We start from the raw sequence: 24,208 nt of genomic DNA, 5'->3' as shown, positions 1-24,208 counted from the left end.
GAAAAAGTATATTTTTATTTTTAATAAAAATATAAATAAATATACAAATTTATTTGTATGTAAAAGATTCTTAATCATTAACGAATTCCCATTATGTAAGTTAAGATCGATAATTAATCATTAATTTGAAGTAAAATTTATAATTGCAATGCATAATATCGAAATTGATGATTTATAAACGCTAAACCGATAAAACGATTCGCCCATAATTTATTCAATTCTTGAAATATATAAATTTGTTTAAGAGTTGTATTCTGAATTTTAATAGTTTAAAACAATGTGATCTTTGCGAATATCTTCATTGAAAAATTTAGACATCAAAAATGTGATAAGATGCAAAGTAAAATGCAAATTTAGCTAAAATGGTAATTAAAACTCCCATCTAAAATGAAAATAATAATTAAACTATACAACTAAAATATAATAACATATAAAATTTAACAATTTGACTTTTTTATAAGAAACCTAAATAGAGAAAAATAGGAATAAATACCTTAAATCCACTCAATTCAAGCAAATCACGGAAAAAAAGACGAAATACATTAGTACGCATCAAAAAAACATAAGTAATTAAAGCCAAAAACTTAAAAACCAGGAGTTTATACTCACAAAGTTAGCTAAACTAAAAAATAAAATTGAACATATATATGAAAATATATATGAATATATGTTGAAACATGACAATGAATTAGATGAATTAGAGGTTTAAAATTGAACATATATAACTGTACCCAAACTAACATGTTCCCAAAATTGAACATATATATATGTTCCCAAAATAACATGACAGAAAAACAATCAATTAAATCCATTAAACTAACAGCAATAGTCTACCTACTTGTCTAATAATTACCCAAAACTTCAGTTATGATTCCTACATTGATACTACATTATAATCACATCACCCCATCTTTAAAAAGAAATAAGTCACAGCAAACAGCAAATTATTTGGCAATTGGGTGATGAGAAATCATTAGTGGGTTAAAACACGTCAAATTCACACCAAAGAAATAAAACACGTCAAATTCACACCAAAATCTAACCATCATATTCTTCACCTGAAATCATTAGTGGGTTAAAACCATTCTAATTAAATCTGGAAAAGAAAACAGAGGCAATTGGGTGATGAGAAATAATTAATTTGGCAGTTTGTAGCCTTTTATAAACCAAAAACACAAATTGAGTTTTGGCAGAAAGAATTGTGAAGATCCTTGTAAATCAAAGTCTAAAACTTGTTAATCACTCTATTATTCTCCTTCACTCTTATACTTATTTCTCTAGCTATTGAGAATGCATGTCTCATTCATGTCTTCGACAATGTTTTCAATACAACATGGACAGATTCAATTCAAGCCATCGACACCATTGCCTTACCTTTGCCTTGCCTTGTTCTTGTTCTTGTTCTTGCCTTGTTCCAGTTCAAACAAATTCCCCTTTTTTCTTCTGTAAAAGAAAAAGAATGGATGGTGAAGACATGAGTAAAATTCCCCTTAAATTCAAACACAGTTCCAAGACGACAGACGGTTTACCTATTCCCCATCATCTAATGATTCCCCACAAATTATGTTGTTTAATCGAAACCCTAAAACCCCAAATAACTTAGACTGACCTAAAACCCCCAAAATTTAATCAAAAAAGAACAGAAACGGCTTACCTATTCAATCGACAAATCTCGCAGCTGTGCCCACCGTCTTTCAAGATCAACTCCGACCACCTTTCTTCCCTTTTTATTTTTCGTGATAAGTTTTTACACACTTCTTTCTGTAATTTCGACACTTAGAAAATTTCGAAACCTAATCTCTGCAATTTTGTTAAGGGTTGCTGTAACTGGAGGACGGAGGCAGAGATGTAAGTGAATTTTGTTAAGGGTTGATGTAAGTGAATTTGTCCGCTGACGAAACGGCGCCGTTTAAGTTAAGTTATGTAAGTTTTGCGGCGCTTCCCTATAAAACGCCAGAACAGAATCTGATTCCCTAATTCACGGAACGACGCCGTATATTGCAATAGTTGTGGCATTTTTTACTAAAACGCCGGTAAAGGATACCTTTTGCAGCGTTTTTATATAGAAACGCCGCTAAAACTCTCATTTTCTTTTTGTCTTACTTTTAAATAATTAATTACCAATTTATTTAACAAATAAATAATTACTAACTTATTTATTTGTTTATTTATTTATACCAATTTTATTTTGGTCCTATATTTACAAATTAAATAATTAATAACTATATATATATATATATATCCATATATATCCATATATATCCATATATAAGTAAAAATATATCAAATGGACGTTAATTTGGGTTAAATGTTTTGCCGTTATAACTATTATTAGTTATATTGTATCATTTAACAAGTCTCAAATTATAAATTAACCTTGTAATCTTCATATTAACCATTCAATTTATGTAGCTACGTACATGCATAAAGTGATCACCTACCTATTATACTTTCAACTTATCTTAATATTAAATTTATTCGGATATATATTTTACAAATATATAAGAACATATATATTTACCTCCAAAATTAATCAATCTAATATTAACCTATCCTTAAACCCTAAACCCCGGCCAAACCCCTAAAACATCTGTAACCCTCACTAAACCCTAAACCCTAATTAACCCTGTCCTTAACCCCTAAATTCACGTCTGTAACCCCTAAAGCATAACCTAGCCCCTAAACCCTAAACCATAAATACCAAACCTTAAATATACCGGCCCGTACTCCTTAGAATACCATGCATCGACCAAAATATTCCCTAAATATTCTTTAATAATAAAAAAATATAGTGAAAATCTATTAAAATATAATAACTTATATATATATATAGTTAAAAATATTGTATAAAGTTGAAATAAGGAAGCAATATTATCTTTATGACAAATTTTCGTATGAAGCTTCGAATGCCCTCTTAACAAATGGATGAAATTTGTTATAATAAACTTGGTACAACAAATTTTGTCTCTAAGTTAATAAAAAACAATTTTTTATTATAAAATTTGGTATAGAAAATGCATTTTTTTCGATAATAAGTTCGTAAAGGATGAGGACACGGGTTAAATGGCCTTTAAAGAAAAGCCGCCGTTTAAATTAATTATAGGTCACATTTACGGCGTTTTGGGTAAAAACGCCGTTATTGCATGCCTTTTGCGGCGCTACGGGAAAAAACGCCACTAAATTTTCAATTACAGAAAGAAACGGTGACGTTTTCACAAAATTGTAGACATATTTGCGGCGTTTTCCCTTAAAACGCCACTAATAGAGTACATCATTCAACTGAAACGACGCCGTTCTGACACAGTTTCAAGAATATTAGCGGCGCTTCCCTATAAAACGCCACAATAGAATCTGATTCCCTAATTCACGGAACGACGCCGTATATTGTAATATTTGTGGCGTTTTTGACTAAAACGCCGCTAAAGGCTATTTTATATATATATATTAATTATAATATAAACTATATACTAAACTTCAATATATTAAATTTCATCTAACTGGATTTATTTTACAAATATATAAGAACATATATATATTTACCGTAAAAATTAATCAATCTAATATTAACCTGTTATTAAGAAACCCTATCATGACCGTCTAAACCCCCTGACCATTGAAATATGGTAGCAAATTATCTTTATGACAATAATTTTCGTTTGGATCGATCTAAATATAAGTTTTACCATTTTGAACTTAAGTATCGATATTTTTGCATCTGCTATTGCTATAGCCATATATATCAAAAAATCAAATGGTTAGGGTTAAATTTTTTTAAATATACAAGATATTGTATCATTTAACAAGTCTCAAATTAACCAATCAATAGACATGCATAAATCCATCATGATGATCTACCTATTATATTAATATTCAATATATTAAATTTATTCTGGATCTATATTTTACAAATATATAAGAACATATATATTTACCATAAAAAATAATCAAAAACTAATATTAATCTAAATTAAACCCTAACATGACCGTTGAAACCCTAAATCTCAAACTCCTAAACCTCCAACCCCTAAATTAACCTTAAATCCCAAACCTTAAATCTATACCCAATCCTCCTTAAAATACCGTCCATGAAAAAAATTCCATAAATATTTAATATATATAATCATAAAATATAGTCAAAATCGATTAAACAATAATTAATTGTTAAAATATATTTTGTATAAATTGGTGTTTTATAATTCCTTTCATTTATTTAGTCGAACAATTACTACCAAAATTTATTACTCTTATAAAAGTTAATTCTATTTTTAATTTATTCTTTGCAATACAAAATTCAAGTTTTATTATATTTTATTTTATTCATAATTTAATATATTTTCTCTCGTAAAGTAGTTTAAATCAACTGTGATTGAAAATTAGTAATAAATAGTTAGCCGTTATATATACATATATATATATATATACGACTTCTATTTAATAAAAGCTTTTTGTATTAATCAATATTATTTGTTAATTATAAATAGAACAAAATATTAATTATTTCAACTTATAAGATTTTTGTTACTATTAGCGGCGCTTCGGAAAAAACGCCGCTAAAGGTAGCATTAGCGGCGCTTACATATAAAACGCCGCTAAAGGCCAGAGTATTAGTGGCTCTCAGATAAAAACGCCACTAAAAACAAAAAAACTTTAGCGGCGCTTAGAAAAAAACGCCGCTAAAGAACAGAGAATTACTGGCGCTCAGACAATAACGCCACTAATGATACGAGCATTAGCGGCGCTTAGATAAAAACGCCGCTAAAGGCCAGAACATTAGTGGCGCTCAGATAAAAACGCCGCTAAAGATCGGAGAATTAGTGGCGCTAAAATAAAAACGCCGCTAAAGGTTTAAAAATCGCAAAAACGACGTCGTTGGTCTTAGGTTTTTTGTGGCGCTTTATATAAAACGCCGCTAATTCCTATTTTTGGCGGCACTTCTTGGAAATCGCCGCTGATGGTCTACCTTTAGCGGTGCTTTGACTAAATCGCCACTAATGCTCGATTTTTTGTGGCGCTTTTGTTCCAAACGCCGCTAAAAGTGCTGCTAAAGGCCTATTCTGGTGTAGTGTTACCAAACTCTATAATCTCTGATATTCTCACCTCCTCTTTAATCTTACATTGGACGATTTCATGTCTCTAATCGAGGTATCCTACGTTACAACTAAATCAGTGGATTGTTCAACTGAACTTTCCTGTAACATCTCTTACCCAAAGTGATACTAACCCGAGCAAAGACTACTGCATCTAAAATCTATGCACGTCACCTATATTCCACTCAAAATCACTTATTAGTTGGACTTGAAGTCTTTTTAACATTTCTTGAATCATTTTTAAGTCTACTCTACTATTAGACTGCATTCGAAGATTATTCAAGCTTCTTTGAGTGAAATAGAACAAAGTCGACACTACTGAACAACAACTCAGGTCGTGACATGAAATCATGGTGGTCATCACATTAAAGCATGGTGTAACGACTCGATTTTAATTAATGTAAAAAAATACGATTTCAAAATCTAATTTCGTAATTGAGTCGATGAAATTATGAATGAAAAGATTTACATATTTAATACAAGAATATAAGATTGAAAAGTTGAATAATTAAATCGAAAAAATCGTTAATTATAATAGAATGACTAAATTGAGAAGGATAGCAAATGATGTAATAAATGAGAGTAAAGTCGTCCATGGGTCGGGCCCTAATAAAATTTTAGACCCGAGTCCAGATTATAGATGCTAAACCCAGGTCTGACCTGGCTCGTATTAATTTTAAAAAAAATTATTTTATTATATAAAACAATTTAAAAAATATAATATATCTAATAAACTAAAAATATTAAAGCAAATGTTTCCCAACAAATTGAAAGTACATTAAAAACATTGAAACGAATGTTTCCTGATAAATTTTAAAGAGACATGTATCCAGGCTAGGCCGAGACGAGCGAAAAAAAGCTTACTCGAGATCTGACCCGTTCGTTTTTTGTCTAAGCCCATATTTTTGTCCAAACTCTCCTATTTTTCGAGCGAACCTTTGGGCCTAATCGAACCCATAGACAACTCTAAATGAGAGGGACTTATATAAATATTTAGCTTGGCCCTAAAATCAATTAAACCATAATTAATTTATGGTTGGTGACCAACATTTAAGTTAACCATTATATTCCACTAATTGTTTTTATTAATTAATATTAACCATTAATCTTTAATTATTAAATTTTGTTAATTAAATAAACGTTATAATTATAAGTTGCTGGGTGAGAGGAACAATTGTTAGCTTCATCAATCTCTTTTCTCCGTCAATTCTCTTAATGACAGAAAAGAAAACTTTCTCCTGAAACATTTTCACTTTTGTCATAAGCTTCCAAGGCTAGATTGTTAAGCTTTTTTCTTCAATTCACGGTGAGTTATTAGATTTAAGTAGCTGTTACTCAATACCCACGTATTTGTTTGAAGAATTATCAAATACTAAGCAAATTGAATTATTCTTTATTAATGGTTGAGATCTAACACATATTGCAGATTCTCGGCAGCTTAAGTAAGCAGCATCGAATAGAGCTTGTATAAGCAAACCAACTCTACAGTTTGTGGAAGTAAATCAGTTTCGTGTGTCCGAGTTCAATTTACTTTAGTTCTCCAGGCGAACGATAGAAATGGAAAAGTTACTAAATGGAAATGTAATGTTTAGAATGAATATATATATATATATATGTTACAAGTTGGATTTGATTTAGTGGTATATGTTTTGTGATAGAATGTTATATCATTGTAATGTACTATAAACTTATGACATGTGATTCAACTAACTTATTTGATATATTAGTTGAATGTACATGATGTGTATGATGCCAAAAGATTACTATGTTTGTACCAATGTTTTCAATTACTAAATTGTTTTCATGTCAAGGTAAGTTAAGTAAATTTCATATGGACTTACTATGCATTTAAAATGTTTACATGTTGTCTCCTTTTTCCTTGTAGATCATTGATTTTGTAGAACATGTCAATTGGATCACCTTGAAGCTCACACTATCCAATCATCTATCGATAGACTTTTGATCGTTTTAAGTCCGGTTATGTGGCATGTACCTAGGTTTTATATATGTTAGGTTGGTTTGTTAACATAAAATTAATCTAACTAATGCTTGATGTTGAAAAAGCTATTACTTATATGTATATATATATGTATAATTTGGTAAGTTGTTAAGACTTTAGGAGTGGTAATTAAATGGCATGTTAAATGTTAAATGGCATATTTAATGATGATATGGAATGGTTAAGAGTGTGGTTGAATGGTTTGAGTTGGTATAAGTTGAATTGAAATGATTTGGTGTCAAATTGGGCATGTGGGATTGATTGATTTGGTAATGGTTATATGCAATGTTTGGGATGCAATTTGGTGTATCTTTTATGCAGGTTATGTTGTTATATGCAATGTTTGGGATGCAATTTGGTGTATCTTTTATGCGGGTTATGTTGTGCATTTATGTACAAATCAAGTGTTTGGAGATTTGGCTAGAAATAGGTACCAAGTGGCCTACTTTTTACCAAAAATAGAGTCAACGTCGAGACAAGAAACTCTCATCGTCGCAACGTCAGCCGGCATAATGTGACATCTCGACGTCGGGAGACTGGACATCGCAATGACACATTCTTTTGGTGGCATCACGACGTGGAGGAAGTGACGTCATGACATCGGCCTTGAATTTTCAAAACTTTGCAATTTGGTCTTATTTTACGCTCGAGCCAACAAAAGAGCTTTCGTAAGCTCGATTAAGACTCGAATTTAATTGAATATCATAATATTTGAATGTTTATGACCTAATTGAATATTTGAAGGACTTATTTATGATATGCTTGATCTGAAATTTCGAAAATGTTGCAAATTATTCATTTGTTCAATTTTGGGTTGATTCTAGAGCATATGTAAGCTCGTATAAGACTTGTGAAAGGTCGTATTTGGTGATTATGAATTGAATTGGCTATGATTGTATGATTTATGTTTAATTTGAATGTTAATTTTCTGTAATTACTCTAACAATGATTGTAGCATCTCATAACTCAGACCCAATGATCAGGTCAGATAAGGGGTGTTACACTTCAAACTTTTCGCACTCGTACTTTTCCTTTAGAATTGCGATTTGTATGCTCATACCTCGCTATCAAGGCCTCACATGTTCAATACAACATGCTTTTATTCAAAAGCAGTGTACCGGGAAGAATATTAGTTTAACTTCCATAGCTTACCTTTTCAAATGCAATCTGCCATTTGAGGTTTTATAAAAAGAAATATGCAAAAAAAATAAAAATCTAAATCAAATTAACCTTACCTACAACATAGAAACCTTATGAACACTTCTTATCTTAAAAAATGTCACTTTATAACATTCACTTCAACCAAGGGGTAATTATTGTACACAAATATCACCAAGTCTTATCTATCTATCACATCATACCTTCCATACCTCTAGAACCACCCTACAAATGGAAGGCTATCGCTACATAGGCCATATGACACGTTCCTTTATCTTGAGAAGACAAAGATAAGGGGGATTCTCTCGTCATTTACCTCTCTCTCTTGGCTAAGCTTGGTGAGAGCTCCAAATAATATCCTTCCCTCAAGCTCTACCACAATGACTCTTTACCTTTTAAGGATGAATCGTCCTCAAGCCCAAATCTTGTATCACCAGTTTTATATTCCTTTTTCAACACATTGGTATGTATTTTAAAATTGAAATCTCATGTTAGCAAAAAAAATTTAATTCTCAATCAGTCATTTTTGTGTGTGAAGAAAAAATTGCTAGAAGCAGATGAGTAAGTTTAATATATTACCAAAATTTATTTGTTGAGGAAAGAAAGGAGATATCGATTTGATTTTTATTTTAACAATATATACATATGTAGGCACGCTTTTAGAATTGAATCAAATATTGAAGTAATTTATTAATGTTCTTTTATCTTCCATATTCGTTTTATGGTTTGTGCCTATTCCCAAAAATATTATCTCGAAAACTCAAATATATTTTCTCTCAATCTTACCATTGCACCCGATAAATTAATAATTATTCAATCCCATTCCTTTGCTTACTTTTGTTTTTTTTTAAATTATATAGCTTTATACATTTTACAAGGGATGAGCGAAAAAAATAAATTTGTAACGAAAATTAAATGATAAATTTTTAAGTGTAAAAAAATTACTATCATATTAATTATTTATTTTGAAAGGATTATAATTACATTATAAATTAATTTTTGGATGCGAAAACGCCTTTTTTAAGCAGTTTTAAATTGCACCATGGTTCATGGACAGACCAAATGGGTCATCCGTAGCTGTCCTTTTCAAAACATTTAACAATCATTTTTAGTGAGAAAATCCCGAGGGAATATCCATTATCCTCCCTTTGACTACCACAACATCTTCTCAAAACTCCTAGAACCTTCTACAGACAAGCTTCATTTTCTTTTTAATAGTATCATGCGTCTAGAAAATATATGTATAGATATAATAAAATATGCATAATAAAATTAAAATAAAGTTTTAATTGAGTGATAATTTTAATATTTTACTAATACAATTGGCATGGTTCAAATATCATCATAAGCAATTCTTTTTATTAACAAGATTAAAATATCATCAAAAATATAATTTATTTTAAATATAAAAAAATTGTAATTTATTTAATCGAGTTTATATCTAATTGACTTGTGATACCAACCTAACCGAAACTTATATAATAGTATAAACAAAATAACTTTAATTTTGATTGGATTAAATTAATCGTTTACAAATTTAAATGAATTTCAATAAAAAATAAATTTTATCAAATGAATTGTGCTAATATAATAAATTTGATTTAATTGATTTATTTTTATCTCAAATGCAATTTAAATTTTTTAAATAGATTTTTAAAACGTCGTAACACTACCTAAACCACATGGGAAATGGCACACATTTGGTGGATTTTAAATCACATGGAGATGGAAGCTGCAGTCATTGGGGCCTCAATTTCAAGCACTTATCACGCTATGTATCTACACATGTTTGATCTTTCATTAAAATAATAATATTTAACTACTCATGTATTATTTATTATTTATTTATCCATTCACTATAAAAGAATTTATAGCATGAGTTGAATCATATCCTGAATTATTATATAATAATTAAATAATTTAGATATGTTTATTTTCGGTTTTAAATAAAAGTTTTAATTTATTCAAATTAATTTATATTTATAAATTATTAATTTAAATTTCTTTAAATTTAACATTTTTATTAAATAAGATTATAAATTTAATTTTTATGTGGTATAATTGTATAATATGTTAATTAAAATAAATAAAATAAGACCTATTGGAATACTAAAACTTATGGGGCTAGACTCGCACCTTAAATGTTGCAGTCCAAATTCACTTTATATTTTTAATTGAGTATTATTTTTTGTTTTTCAAACTTAGTAACTCTCAAATATGTGACTAAACTTCAATTTGGAACAATGTCAATAGGGTTAAATCTCAAAATTATATATGACCTTTGAACTAATATGCACTATTATACATGAACTCGATTTTGTACATTGTTATACTCGAGATTTTCATTTGATTCAATTTTAAAAATAACTTACACAATTATCATTAAAGATACATTTTACGTTTACATATTGCATATTCAAATAATCATATGTATCTAATATATAAATAAATTGATGTATTTATTTCTTTAAATATATACGATTGAATTAAAATAAAATTTTATATATACATTTGAACCACGATCAAAATTTCATAAGTATAATTTCACAAAATCAAATTTCATATATCAAATTGTATAATATTAAATCAAAATTTGAGATTTATCCAATTTTGATATCCAACCAATTAGGGTAAAATATATATTTCTCTAAAGCATACTTAATTACTTATGTAGGAGATTTCTAAAAATTTATAATATGTAGTTAAATAATATCTTCTTAATTGTTAAACGCCGATAATAGCAGTAGAACGATTGCAAAGCAATAAGAAAAGAAAAATAAGAACACACATTTTACGTGGAAATTCTTTCGAAAAAATGAATGATATAAGAAGAGGCATTGAAAAATCTTGTTCTAATCAAAGCCAAATAAAAGAAGGATTCAACTTGTGACAAAATTCGAGTCATACAATCTCTAACAAATACATGAATCATTCAAAATTTACAATAATTTAAAAAAAATCTTCCAAATTCACTCATTAAGGTATGTTAGGGTTTAAGATTTAACAAATTGATAGTTTTTACTTTCGGCCCAACTTGGTGATAGTTTATACTTACGAGAGATAAAAAGAAAAATATCCCCATCAAAAGTCACTTTATATTCAATTTCGTATTTTAAAAAAAATATCCTTTTAAGGTCCCAAATCCAATAATCTCTTCACAGGTAGCATCCACTAGTATATACTTTATTTAATATTTTAATTAAATTAAATATATTATTTTGATTTCTTAACAATTCCATATTGTGAGATTCAAATATTAGAAATCTTTATTTACTTCTAAATATAATCTTATTTACTTATTTTTGGGCACTATAAAGTCTAATAATTAGAAATAAGTAACTAGATATCAATTCGTTAAGAAAATTAGAAAATGTCTTTTCACATTTAAAATAAGCTAAAGTGGAGGGATGGGGAGGGAGAAAATAAATTTTGAGTGAATTTGGTTTGAAAGAAAAGTGAGAGGAAAAAATTAGAAAGGACGATCATATTTTATCTTAATGCATAAAAATCAATTCATCCAAATCGGAATGAGGAGAAGAGAGAAAATTAGAGATGTATTTTACGTTTCTCAAATGTTTTATTTTCTTTCCTTTTATTGATTAACTCTACCAAGCAATGATAATTTTTTTTCAATTTTCATCTTTTCTAATAATATTGTTGATTGAGTTAGTGTTACAAGTTAAGTCGATACCACTCAAAATTGATAACAACATAATAATAAACAATTATACTCATTTAGTATTTTTAAAATCATATATTTATATTACTCTTAATTTAATCTATATTTTCTTTTTAAATATAATACACGTGTTATTATTAAGCAGTTTTAAACTATTCGTTAATTATTTATTATATATTATTTTACAAAATAAACTTTTGTATTCTAAATACTTTGTTAGGATTTAGAAGAATCCTTTTAAAGTTGAAAGAATATTCCAAAGAAAACATATAAAGAGAAAAGGAATTACTTTGATGATTCTCGTACATAATTTAAAATACTAATTTCTTTACTAGAAAATTAAAACAAATTATGATCAACTAAATGACAAGAGTTTTTCTTGTATAAATAATTAACTTTGTTCATTAGTTCTTGTAAGTCACAATTCTCTGTAATTTTTCTTTTCCTCCCAATTTTTTTTTCTGATCCAGCGTTTGGGTTTTTCTCAGGGACCTTTATTCAGGTACTGAATTATCCATAAACTTCAATTTGATTATCCAAATCTGGGTTTATCTCAAAATCATGTAACTTTTTAGTTTTTACTCTCTCTCTTTTCTTTTTACATGCTCTGTTTTCTAGTTTATACAAAGGTCAATTTTGTCTCCCCTGAAACTACGGCTACTTTTTTGAATGCAGATGGCTTTTCTATCGAATTCTTTGATTTTATAGGCTCTATTTTTCTGGGTCTCAATGGCTTATATTTTAAATAAAAATAAATGAAATATATAAGAGTTTTTTTTTTTTTTTTGAAAGTTAAATATACGACAGTTTTTTAACTTCCTCGTGGATTGAAAGAACTTAACTGCTACTGCATGTATAGGAGACTAAGCTTGTTGTATATCAAATACTTGATATTGGGTTTATGATGCTTTGGTAATTTAAAATTGGTAATTATCTTTTATGCAGACGAAGTTTTTAGGAGTGTGGTAATGGCGAGTTTTAATAATAATAATAATGGCAAGTTCGAGAAGTTGGCATCCATTGATGCGCAGTTACGGCAATTGGTTCCTGCTAAAGTGAGTGAAGATGATAAATTGGTGGAATATGATGCTTTGCTTTTGGATCGGTTTCTTGATATTCTTCAAGATTTGCATGGCGAGGATCTTAAGGAAACGGTATATTTACTCTCTTGTTTTTTCAAACTTGGTCTTTGATCGTTTGGTCAATGCCCTTGTTTTCAAACACTTTATTTGGAATGGCAAAGGATTGGGATTTCTTTTCTGAAACCTGTTTAAATTAGAGTTTGAAGTTTTAATGGTTGGAAGTGTTTGAAACGATGATGAATGTTCATGGTAGTATTACTACCCTTTGTAAATGACAATATTCTGCTTCATTATCAGTTGAGTGCATGTTACTGGACTCTTTTAGTTTCTTAAAAGTGGTCGTGCTTGACAAGATTGGACATGTATAGAGTATGATGCTCCAAATATATGGAAAAAATTTTAAAACATGGACTGTATTCTAGTTGCATGCTTACTGGTATCCGATACTCACATGAGTTGCGAAACATAGATTGAGTGTACACTGACTCATGAGAGTTTCATATTTTGATTTCATTGAAATTTGAGTTTTCTGGTTTCTGCATATGAATCCTCACTACTGAGAATATTAGAAGGTTATGTGGATCTTGATAGGTCTTATTTGTTTCTCTTAAGACTGTTCAGTTGTTCATTTTTTGTGGTAGATGGTAAAAAAGGGGTTGTTCTTGACACTTCTGCAGTGATTTATGAAGATAAAGTTGTATTGTTGGTGTTTGATTTGTTTAGGTTCAAGAATGTTATGAACTTTCTGCTGAGTATGAAGGGAAGAATAACCCCAAGAAACTTGAGGAGTTGGGAAATGTTTTGACGAGTTTGGATCCCGGGGACTCCATTGTTGTAGCTAAAGCTTTTTCCCACATGCTTAACTTGGCTAACCTGGCTGAGGAAGTCCAGATTGCTCACCGTCGAAGGATCAAGTTGAAGAAAGGTGATTTTGTTGATGAGAACAATGCAACAACTGAATCAGACTTGGAGGAAACTCTCAAGAGACTTGTGGTTGATCTGAAGAAGTCTCCTCAGGAAGTCTTTGACGCTCTTAAGAACCAGACTGTGGATCTAGTCTTCACTGCTCATCCTACGCAATCAGTTCGAAGATCTTTACTGCAGAAGCATGGAAGGTCCGTTCATCGATTTTTTCTTCTTACCGTCTTCCCATTACATCTCAAGAATTTCAGTGATGAAACAATTTCAATTCGAAACCTATTTCCATTCACTATTATGCTTCTGATTCTAAAGAATCTTTTTCTGCCTTTATCATTTGTCCAGGATAAGGAATTGTTTAGCGCAGTTGTATGCTAAAGATATTACTCCAGATGATAAGCAGGAGCTCGACGAGGCTCTCGGGCGTGAGGTATACCACCTTGTCATGATATTCTTTTAATGTGTACATAAGCTTGCTATCGATGTCCCACAAAAGAAAAGAACCTTGGTTCTCATTGTTTTTGTTTGGTTTCCCTTTCCATGTAGATACAAGCTGCATTTCGTACAGATGAGATTCGAAGAACGCCTCCAACTCCTCAAGATGAGATGAGAGCAGGAATGAGCTACTTCCATGAAACAGTATGGAAGGGTGTTCCAAAATTCTTGCGCCGAGTTGACACGGCTTTGAAGAACATTGGAATTAATGAACGTGTTCCCTATAACGCACCACTTATCCAATTTTCTTCATGGATGGGTGGTGATCGTGATGGTAAAATTCGACTTGAACAAATAAATATCAAAAGATTGTACCTTCTAGTATGAAATAGTTTTCTAATTAGTTAAAATTGGTGGTACTCAAATATCTTTTGGAGTGTTTCAGCATTTTCTTGATTTATCATGCAGGCAACCCAAGGGTAACTCCTGAGGTCACAAGGGATGTTTGCTTGTTGGCTAGAATGATGGCTGCCAATTTGTACTATTCCCAGATTGAGGATCTGATGTTTGAGGTATTAAGCTCGTCCATCGAACATGTTTTATAGAGCTTTTCTGAAGGGACCCATTTTAGGCAAATTCTTGTCGATGTCTTTGCAGTTGTCCATGTGGCGTTGCAGTGATGAGCTTCGTGTTCGTGCTGATGAACTTCATAGATCCTTAAGGAGAGATGCTAAACACTACATAGGTATACATGCTGGTTTCTGTTTTGTGTGCATTTTATTCTGAATCTAGATTATGCACTTTGTACATGATTAAATAGTTTTGCAGAATGGACTGAAGTTCTTTTTTATCAGAATATACTTTGAATTGAAGTATATAGACTTTTTCTCCCTCTCCAATTCCCCACGAAGGGATAAGATTCTTCTTTAGTGTATGTTTTATAGCATGCTCAAAGATTGAATTTAGACTAAGTGACTTGGAAATGGCAGTATCTACAAATATTTTGTTCAATGATCTGTTATGTTGGTTAAGTTCTAATTGATGTAACTCTTGATGCAGAGTTTTGGAAACAAATCCCTCCCAGTGAACCCTACCGTGTTATTCTTGGTGACGTTAGGGACAAGCTGTATCAAACACGTGAAAGGTCACGGCAATTGTTATCTCATGGTATGTCTGAGATTCCGGAGGAAGCAACTTTCACCAACATTGAGCAGGTATCTTTTTGTTTGTCCTATATCATGGTTTTATTATTAGTTTGGAATATCCCTACTTTTCACTAGTGAAATAGAGATTTACATATGTCACTCTGTTGCGGGTATGCATCCAACATGGGTATGTTCATTTTTTTCCATGTATTTGAAGAATCCTTGGATGGCCATAGCCATGCCTTGAAAAGCATCGGGCTTAGGTGTTGAACATATGTTCTTTGACAAAAATAAAGAGTCGGAACAACACAGAGAATAGTAAATTTCCTCTTGACTATATTGTTGTAATTAGGAACGGGAAAACCCCCACCCAAAAACAATAATTATTGAATTAGGTTCTGAAGGACCATTCTACATCACTCTCAAGTAATTATTTTTGTTATGATCATAAATAGCATTTTATTACGTGTAAATTTTTTCTATAGTAACCTCTTCTTAACTGACCCTGGCACTAATTAAGTTTTAAAATTTATGCAGTTCCTGGAACCTCTTGAACTTTGTTATAGATCACTTTGCTCTTGTGGTGACCAGCCAATTGCTGATGGAAGCCTTCTTGATTTCTTGAGGCAAGTGTCAACCTTTGGGCTCTCACTTGTCAGACTTGACATTAGGCAAGAGTCTGACCGTCATACAGATGTCTTAGATGCCATTACCAAACACTTGGAAATTGGTTCCTACCGAGAGTGGTCTGAAGAACAAAAGCAGGAATGGCTATTATCTGAACTAAGTGGCAAGCGTCCACTGTTTGGTTCAGATCTTCCTAAAACAGAAGAAATTGCTGATGTTTTAGACACATTCAATGTCCTAGCAGAGCTCCCAGCAGATAACTTCGGAGCGTACATCATTTCAATGGCAACTGCGCCTTCTGATGTTCTTGCTGTTGAGCTCCTGCAACGTGAATGCCATGTGAAGCAACCATTAAGAGTTGTTCCACTGTTTGAGAAGCTTGCAGATTTGGAGGCTGCACCTGCTGCTTTGGCTCGGCTCTTCTCAGTAGATTGGTACAGAAATCGGATCAATGGAAAGCAAGAAGTTATGATTGGGTATTCAGATTCAGGTAAAGATGCTGGGCGTCTCTCTGCTGCCTGGCAATTATACAAAGCTCAGGAGGAGCTTATAAAGGTTGCTAAGCAATTTGGAGTGAAGCTAACAATGTTCCATGGTCGTGGTGGGACTGTTGGAAGAGGAGGTGGTCCAACTCATCTTGCTATATTATCTCAACCACCAGAAACTATTCACGGATCACTTCGTGTTACAGTTCAAGGTGAAGTTATTGAGCAATCGTTTGGGGAGGAGCACTTGTGCTTTAGAACACTCCAGCGTTTTACAGCTGCCACACTTGAGCATGGTATGCACCCGCCAGTTTCACCAAAGCCTGAATGGCGTGCACTGATGGATGAAATGGCCATTGTTGCTACTGAGGAGTACCGTTCCATCGTCTTCAAAGAACCTCGATTTGTTGAATATTTCCGCCTTGTAAGTGATCTTGCATTATGATGTTCTTAACACCATCTAAATTAATTAAAAGTGTTTTCAATTGAATAATACTATTTACTTCTGCTGTAGGCTACACCAGAGTTGGAGTACGGGAGGATGAATATTGGTAGCCGACCATCAAAGCGGAAGCCTAGTGGGGGTATTGAATCCCTCCGTGCAATCCCGTGGATCTTTGCCTGGACTCAGACAAGATTTCATCTTCCCGTTTGGCTTGGCTTTGGAGCGGCATTTAAACATGTCATTGAGAAGGACATTAAGAATCTGCAAATGCTACAGGAGATGTACAATGAATGGCCTTTCTTTAGGGTGACAATCGATTTAGTCGAAATGGTCTTTGCGAAGGGAGATCCTGGGATCGCAGCCTTATATGATAGGCTCCTTGTTTCTCCAGAACTGTGGTCATTCGGAGAGAGGTTAAGGACCAACTATGAAGAAACAAAATGCCTTCTCCTCCAGGTACAGCAACCGGAACATGATGCCTCCTATCATTCATTTCTTTCCAAAAAAAATAATACAATTGTTTAGACAGATCCAAATTCTCTTATATTTTGAACCTATAAATTTACTCCTTTTTCTCTTTTGTTTCCAGATTGCTGCGCACAAGGATCTTCTTGAAGGGGACCCCTACCTAAAGCAAAGACTCCGGCTGCGTGATTCATACATCACAACACTAAACGTCTGCCAGGCATACACACTTAAACGTATCCGTGACCCAAATTACAATGTGAAGTTTCGGCCACACATCTGCAAACCTGCAGATGAGCTTGTGAAACTGAACCCAACAAGTGACTATGCCCCTGGTTTGGAGGATACCCTCATCTTGACCATGAAGGGTATTGCTGCCGGCATGCAAAACACGGGTTAAACCGACTTACTACTCAATACTTATTATATATTTGGTCCAGAAAACAATAAGTATGCTTCAAAGATGTTCACGATTCCAGCGTAAAAGGTTTTCTTGTAGTAAAGTCAAATTATCTGCCACAAGATGGAAGGTTTAGTGACCCTCGTAAACTATATGATTATGTTACTGCTCTTAGATACTCTTTTTTACCATTGGCGAGTGTTTAATACTGCCATAGAATGGATCATATTGAGGCTCCATGAAGATGATTACTTGTGGTTTAATACAGAAGGCTTCTATTTCTTCCTTTTACGTATCTTGTGTCTTTTATAGTTTCTAGCTTATCGCTTATCTGCAGCCTCTCTCTATATCTATCCATCTCTATATGTCAGGCATTGCTGGCAGGGATGATGAAATGTATTTCTCTCTATCATCTTTTTTTTTAACAAAAAGAGATGGAAATGCTTAAACAATTAGGCTATCTCTTGTTTCTTAGATACTTGTCAACAGAATTTGTGGAGTGATATGAGAAAATGGTATTAATTTTTTAAATCAGCTTTTAATTTATATTAATTCAATGGAAATATATTGAGTAATTATTTCGTAGACAAGATTGTGATGAAATAAAGATACAAGACAGTAAAAGTAAAGAACAAAAAAATTAGTAGAGCAAAAGTATTACATATTTACAGTACTTTTTAAAGTTTAAGAAATATAATGAAATAAAACTCCCACTTTTAATGAATATTAGAGTTTTAAAGTATATTAAACTTATCTTGATTTTGATGCATATCCCGTTAATAATAAAATATTTATAACATACGAAAACCCAATGGAACAAAACCTCGATTAAGGAAAAAACAGTACAATGCGTATTTACCCCCCTCATGATAACATCACAAGATATCTCAAATTCTATATATTCAATCTTGAATGCTAGCTTTTCAAATGATCACTTGAACGCATTTGCTAAACGTTTGTATCACCATTCTTTTGAAAGTCATGAGGGAGAGAAAAAATTAAGAAAATATATTTAATCTCTTCAAGAGTTCCAACAATAATCATAGCAAACTTTGATCATGACCATTCTATAAAAATAGAAATAGGTATGTTGAATCCTTTTACCACATATGTTCAAATCATTTTAATTTATATGAATATTTATACAAACATATAGAACAATTTTTCAGGAATTTCTATATGCTTTTAGCATTCTAAATTCTTCAATGATTTTAATATAAACTTCACTATATGGTGCGTCATATAAATGTTGTAACAATCATTATAAGTGTCAAAAGTAATACATTTTAATCCCGTTCTTAATGCGTTTTTGCATGAATAATCAATGCAAAATGGTGAATTTTATGCTCCTAATCCTTTAAATCTTGTTTCTATACTTAGGAGAGCATTTGGGAGCAAAACGAGCGAAAACGGAGCGAAAATCAAACAATTGGAGCATATTTCAAGAGCCACACGGGTTGGGCCTTCCCACACAGGCTGGATACACGGTCGTGTGAGCCACATGGGCTGCCACACGGCCATGTGCCAAACCGTATGGATTTCGCTATTCGCACTTCGGACATGCGAAAAAACATAATTTTTAGGTTTTTCGGGCATTTTAAGACCTATAAATACCAAATATAATAAGAGAAAAGGGAGTCGTTAGAGAATATTGAAGAAAACAACTCGAAAAACGCCATTAAAGTTGACTCTAATGAAGCAGACATAACAAAATGGTACAGACTACAAAAATGAAATGCAACGAAAAGATCGTGATTTTAAACCAAATTATCAAATTTCGACAGAAAGATAAGAAATAATCAACTCATGGTTTTACTCTCTTATTTAAGTTCCCAGTGGAGTCGCCAAGCTGTTGACACCTTTTTTTTTTATAAAACGAGGTCGACTTGGATTTTGAAAATGAAAACGAAAATGGGAGTCGTCACTAATCTTTTTTGATGAGGTGTGATCGGGTCACCTCGAAAAGTGGTTGTTTTTAACAAAACGATTTGATTTTATTAAAACAACGATTTTGGTCCACGAAATTCAGAAAAACGGGTTCGAAAGTCGGTTACGTACGAGGAAGGATTAGCACCCTCGTAACGCCCAAAATTGGTACCTAGTTGATTAAGTAATGTCTTAGTGTCAAAGATTGAAAACTTTTAAAAGATTTAAAATACGATCCTTTATTGAAATGTTAAAAATTTTCGGGAAAATTGCATATTTCACGTTAATCGAGAAAGAGAATTATATCTAGTAAGTTAGGACACAATGTCTTGAATTCTCGATGCGCGAATGAATGCCAAAAATTTACTTATTTAAAATATTTAGCTATCTCGAATTTTTAAAAAAGGGATCATGCCCAGTAAGTTAGAACACGATATTTTCTTAATTCCCGAGATCGTTTAAAAATTGAATTTAAAAAGATTCGTATATTTAGATTTATTGTGAAAATCGAAACCCAGTAAGTTAAGGTACGACATTCTCGAATCTAAACACGAGGTTTTGCTTATTCAAAAATCATAATTATGCATTGAATAAAATTAATCTAACACGAAATAGTAGAAATAAAATATGATATTAATACTGTAATGAAACAATAATGAACCCGATAATGTAAGTATGAATAATACGAGCAATAGCAACGAAAATGAATTAAATAAAAGGACAAATCAATAGCATACAAAATAACAAGTATATGAGCAAATAAAATTAAAACATTCGCTCAAAATAATAATGAAAATGTAAATAAATAACTAAATAAATAAAATGAATAAAATTATAAAAATGTAAAAGGTATATGTATGTACATATATATATAAATTATAGGATATAATAAAATATATAAGTATGTATTTGTATATGTACATATGTGTATATAAAAATTATGAAATGTATAAAAATAATATACACAAAAGCATGAACGTATATATATACTTATCATAAAATAAGTATGCATGTATATAAATATATTTTGAAACTATAAAATATGTAAAACATATGAAATGTAGAATGTACACATGTATGTATATTAAAATATATGTATATGTATTTACAAAATATAAAAATGTATAAATACATATATATATGAGTAAAATATGAAAATATGTGTATATATGTACATAAATTAAAATGCATATATATAGGTATATATATAAATGAAATATGTAAGAATATACTTATAATGATTTAAAATGTACATATATATATATATATATTATAGGGACTGTACGTATACATATGTAGGGATTATAAAATGTATATGCCTATTTATATATTAGAAATATGCATGCTTATATATGTATGTGTGTATATAACAAGATTTTGGAATAAAAAAAGGGTGTAACCGAATAAATAATAATAATAATAATATAATAATAATATTATTATTATTAATATTAATAGTATTAAATAATTAATTTTAATAGAAAAATAACTAAAATAGCATATTGAGGATTAAATTGAAAATAAACGGAGTTTTAGGGCTGGATTCAAAAATGGAAAACACAAGGGGACTGATTTATAACGCGCGCGAAGTCCGGAGGATTGATTTGGAAAATATCCCAAGCCCTGCGCACAGCGTTTTGACGCGGACTGAAATGAAACAAAAATAAAACTATGCGACTAAATTAAAATAAAAGAAAAGAAAGAAAAAGGGCTAAATTGCAAAGCATTGCAAAAGTGGAGGGACTGCGCGTGAAAATATCCCTTTTTAAGAAAACACGCGGATCCTCCCCTCAGGGTCGGGTCACCGCGTGAGTCAGGGCCAAAACGGCGTCGTTTTGGCACCTGACCCTTAATGTCAAAACGGCGTTGTTTCATATGTTTATAAAAGCTAAATTTTTTTTGAAAAATTTCATTCCTCCCTGCTTCTTTAAAAAAAAGCTGATGGTTCTTTCAAACCTCTCCCTCTCCTCCGGCCAGAACCCAGAAACTGGTGAACAGGGCCGCCGCGTCACCGCCGTGCCATCGCCACGCACGGCATTCGGACTCCAGGTAAGTTTGTTTCCCTCTTTTTTCTCTCTTTTTTTATACATTCGACATATGTATATACATTGCTTTTCTTTTTAAACTAAAAAAAAGAAAGAAAAAAAAACTTCGTAAAAATAAAGAGAAAGTAAGAAACCTTTTCGTTTTTTCTTTGTTGTGTTTTTTTGCTGTTCTTAACCTTGAAACTTTTTTGTATTATTTCTTTTTTTGAAAGAAAACAACAAAAACCAAGAGCCTTTTTTACAATATTTTTCCCCCTTACATCGTTTTGTTTCTGGGCTTATAAAGCCGAAATACAAAAATTTTCCTTTTATTTTTCGCTGTTTTAAAACTTCTGTTATGCTGCCTCTCTTGTCTTTCGTCTCTTGGTTGCTATTTTCTGTTTCTTTTTCCATGTTTGTTGCAGGTCTTGACGAGGCAAGTCAGAGGAACAAACCCTGACCCTTTCCATTTTGGTGCAACTGGAGGTCAGATCGGTGGTGAGCGCTACCGACAAAGAAGACATGGAGGCGTGGCGCCTTAGGGTTTCAGTTCCTGCTGAAACCAGTTAAGGTTTCAGGCCGTTTGGGCCATTAGTTTTTTCTTTAGAATTGGGCTACAAAAATTTTGGGTTTTGGGCCAGGCAAAATGGGCTTGTATAAGGACGACATAAATCTACCGAATTAGAGTCAAATCTAATAGGGAAATCCATAGATTGAGTTAATGTGATAATAAGAATTTTAAATAGAAAGAAATTTCAATTAATCAATCTAGAGTCTGTTGCTCTTATTCTTAAAGAGATATATTAGCATAATTTAGGGATTTCTACGGATTAAGATATTAAGTGAATAAATTGTTTAATTCAGATTAATAATGATAGATGCAGTCTAGGGTGGATTCTTTCATGGGTATTGTTTTGCTTCTTGGTTAATATCCGATTATTTTCCTAATTTATTCTTTATCGAGTTCTTAGTTAATTGATTTAGTTAATTTTATTTTAATTCAATCACTTCGATTTTTCAGTTAGATAATAGAAAGACGGTAATTACTAGTATTTTTAGTCCTCGTAGGAACGATATCTTTGCTCACCATAGCTATACTATTTATCAAAAGGTGCACTTACTTTTGTCGTATTTTTAGTTGGCTTCATGGCCATAACATTAGATGTATGTCAAATCTTTCATGAACTACCAAATCAATAAGATATCTAAATATTATTGCATCCGCCATAAAAAAATATTATAATCAATGTTAGGACTTAATGAAAAACTCATTTATTTCATTTTAGCAAAACTACTCGTTTGTATCTCAATGGCTTTATATCTTTGGACGTTTGGACTATTGGTCTAGGAATTGCACAAATTTAATACTACTTGAATTGCATCTTCCCATTTTGACTAATTTATTTTATGTCTATAATTCTCAACAAATTTATTGAAAATCCTTGTTTTCTTTCATTATTTCAATAATAAGATCACATGCAAAATCATTGTCGACAACTTTCTATTTTTCATTGTTTCATATTTTCTCGTATTAATATAAATTATCGAGATTTCTTTATTTTCATAATTTTCATTTTCAAGTACTGAATCTCTTCGTAGTTTTAATAATTAGTTTGTCTTGAATCTTTTGGGAGCACCCACCTCCACTATATAACCATCCATATTTATTTTTATTTATTTTTACAATAATTTTCATTTTGAAACCAATAAAACTATCATGCTTCAACATGCATTGCTTTCATTTATACTAACAAGTTGGCCTACTAGGACATCAATTCAAATCAAAACTTTAGTCGATATATAACATTTGGTTATTCTTATCAAATCAAGAAATACATCCGGTAGATAACTTGTAATAAAATGAACTATCTTTTGAACTTCGGTTCAAATTACTTTCTATGAGGATATAGATAATGATAACTCGTTTTAAGTAATTTATTTCATCCAACTATTATTTTTCTCCCCCATGATATTAAGAAACTGTCAAATCAAAGTTCTAATCACCAAATCATGTCATAATTTAATCTCCAATTTGGTCAAGACATTTATTAATAAAAGTAGACTCGTAATTAATATATTCTCAACGTTCTTTGAATACTCATTTTGTGCATTGTGGTAGATCAACTTGAACATATTTTGCACATTCAAAAACTCTAAAATTAGTTGTATTTGGCTCTTGACCAAAAGTCAATTGTGATGTGGAGTATTTATCATGACTTATGACATGATGCGTACAACTGCCGATTCATATTATATCCTTATACTAAAGTTTTGTTCTCAAAAGATATGGTTTAGCTACAAAATAAAGGTATTTAATCATTAATTCTGGTAAG

General features: G+C 31.3%; 1 protein-coding gene across 1 annotated transcript; it reads left to right on the top strand.

The window, feature by feature from the left end:
- The first annotated feature begins 12,264 nt into the window (after positions 1-12,264).
- LOC105782238 (phosphoenolpyruvate carboxylase) lies at positions 12,265-18,216 on the top strand. The gene is made up of 11 exons (XM_012606842.2): positions 12,265-12,425; positions 12,869-13,077; positions 13,729-14,120; positions 14,269-14,353; positions 14,470-14,692; positions 14,827-14,930; positions 15,016-15,103; positions 15,418-15,572; positions 16,041-17,039; positions 17,130-17,516; positions 17,650-18,216. The coding sequence occupies exons 2-11, from the start codon at positions 12,892-12,894 to the stop codon at positions 17,923-17,925; spliced, it is 2,895 nt and encodes a 964-aa protein (XP_012462296.1). The 5' UTR covers positions 12,265-12,425; positions 12,869-12,891; the 3' UTR covers positions 17,926-18,216.
- The last annotated feature ends 5,992 nt before the right edge of the window (positions 18,217-24,208 follow it).

This window comes from Gossypium raimondii, chromosome 13, assembly GCF_025698545.1.
Source record: "Gossypium raimondii isolate GPD5lz chromosome 13, ASM2569854v1, whole genome shotgun sequence".
NCBI lineage: Eukaryota > Viridiplantae > Streptophyta > Magnoliopsida > Malvales > Malvaceae > Gossypium > Gossypium raimondii.
The sequence above is the reverse complement of the archived record's forward strand: the minus strand, read 5'-3'. Positions and strand labels throughout refer to the sequence as shown.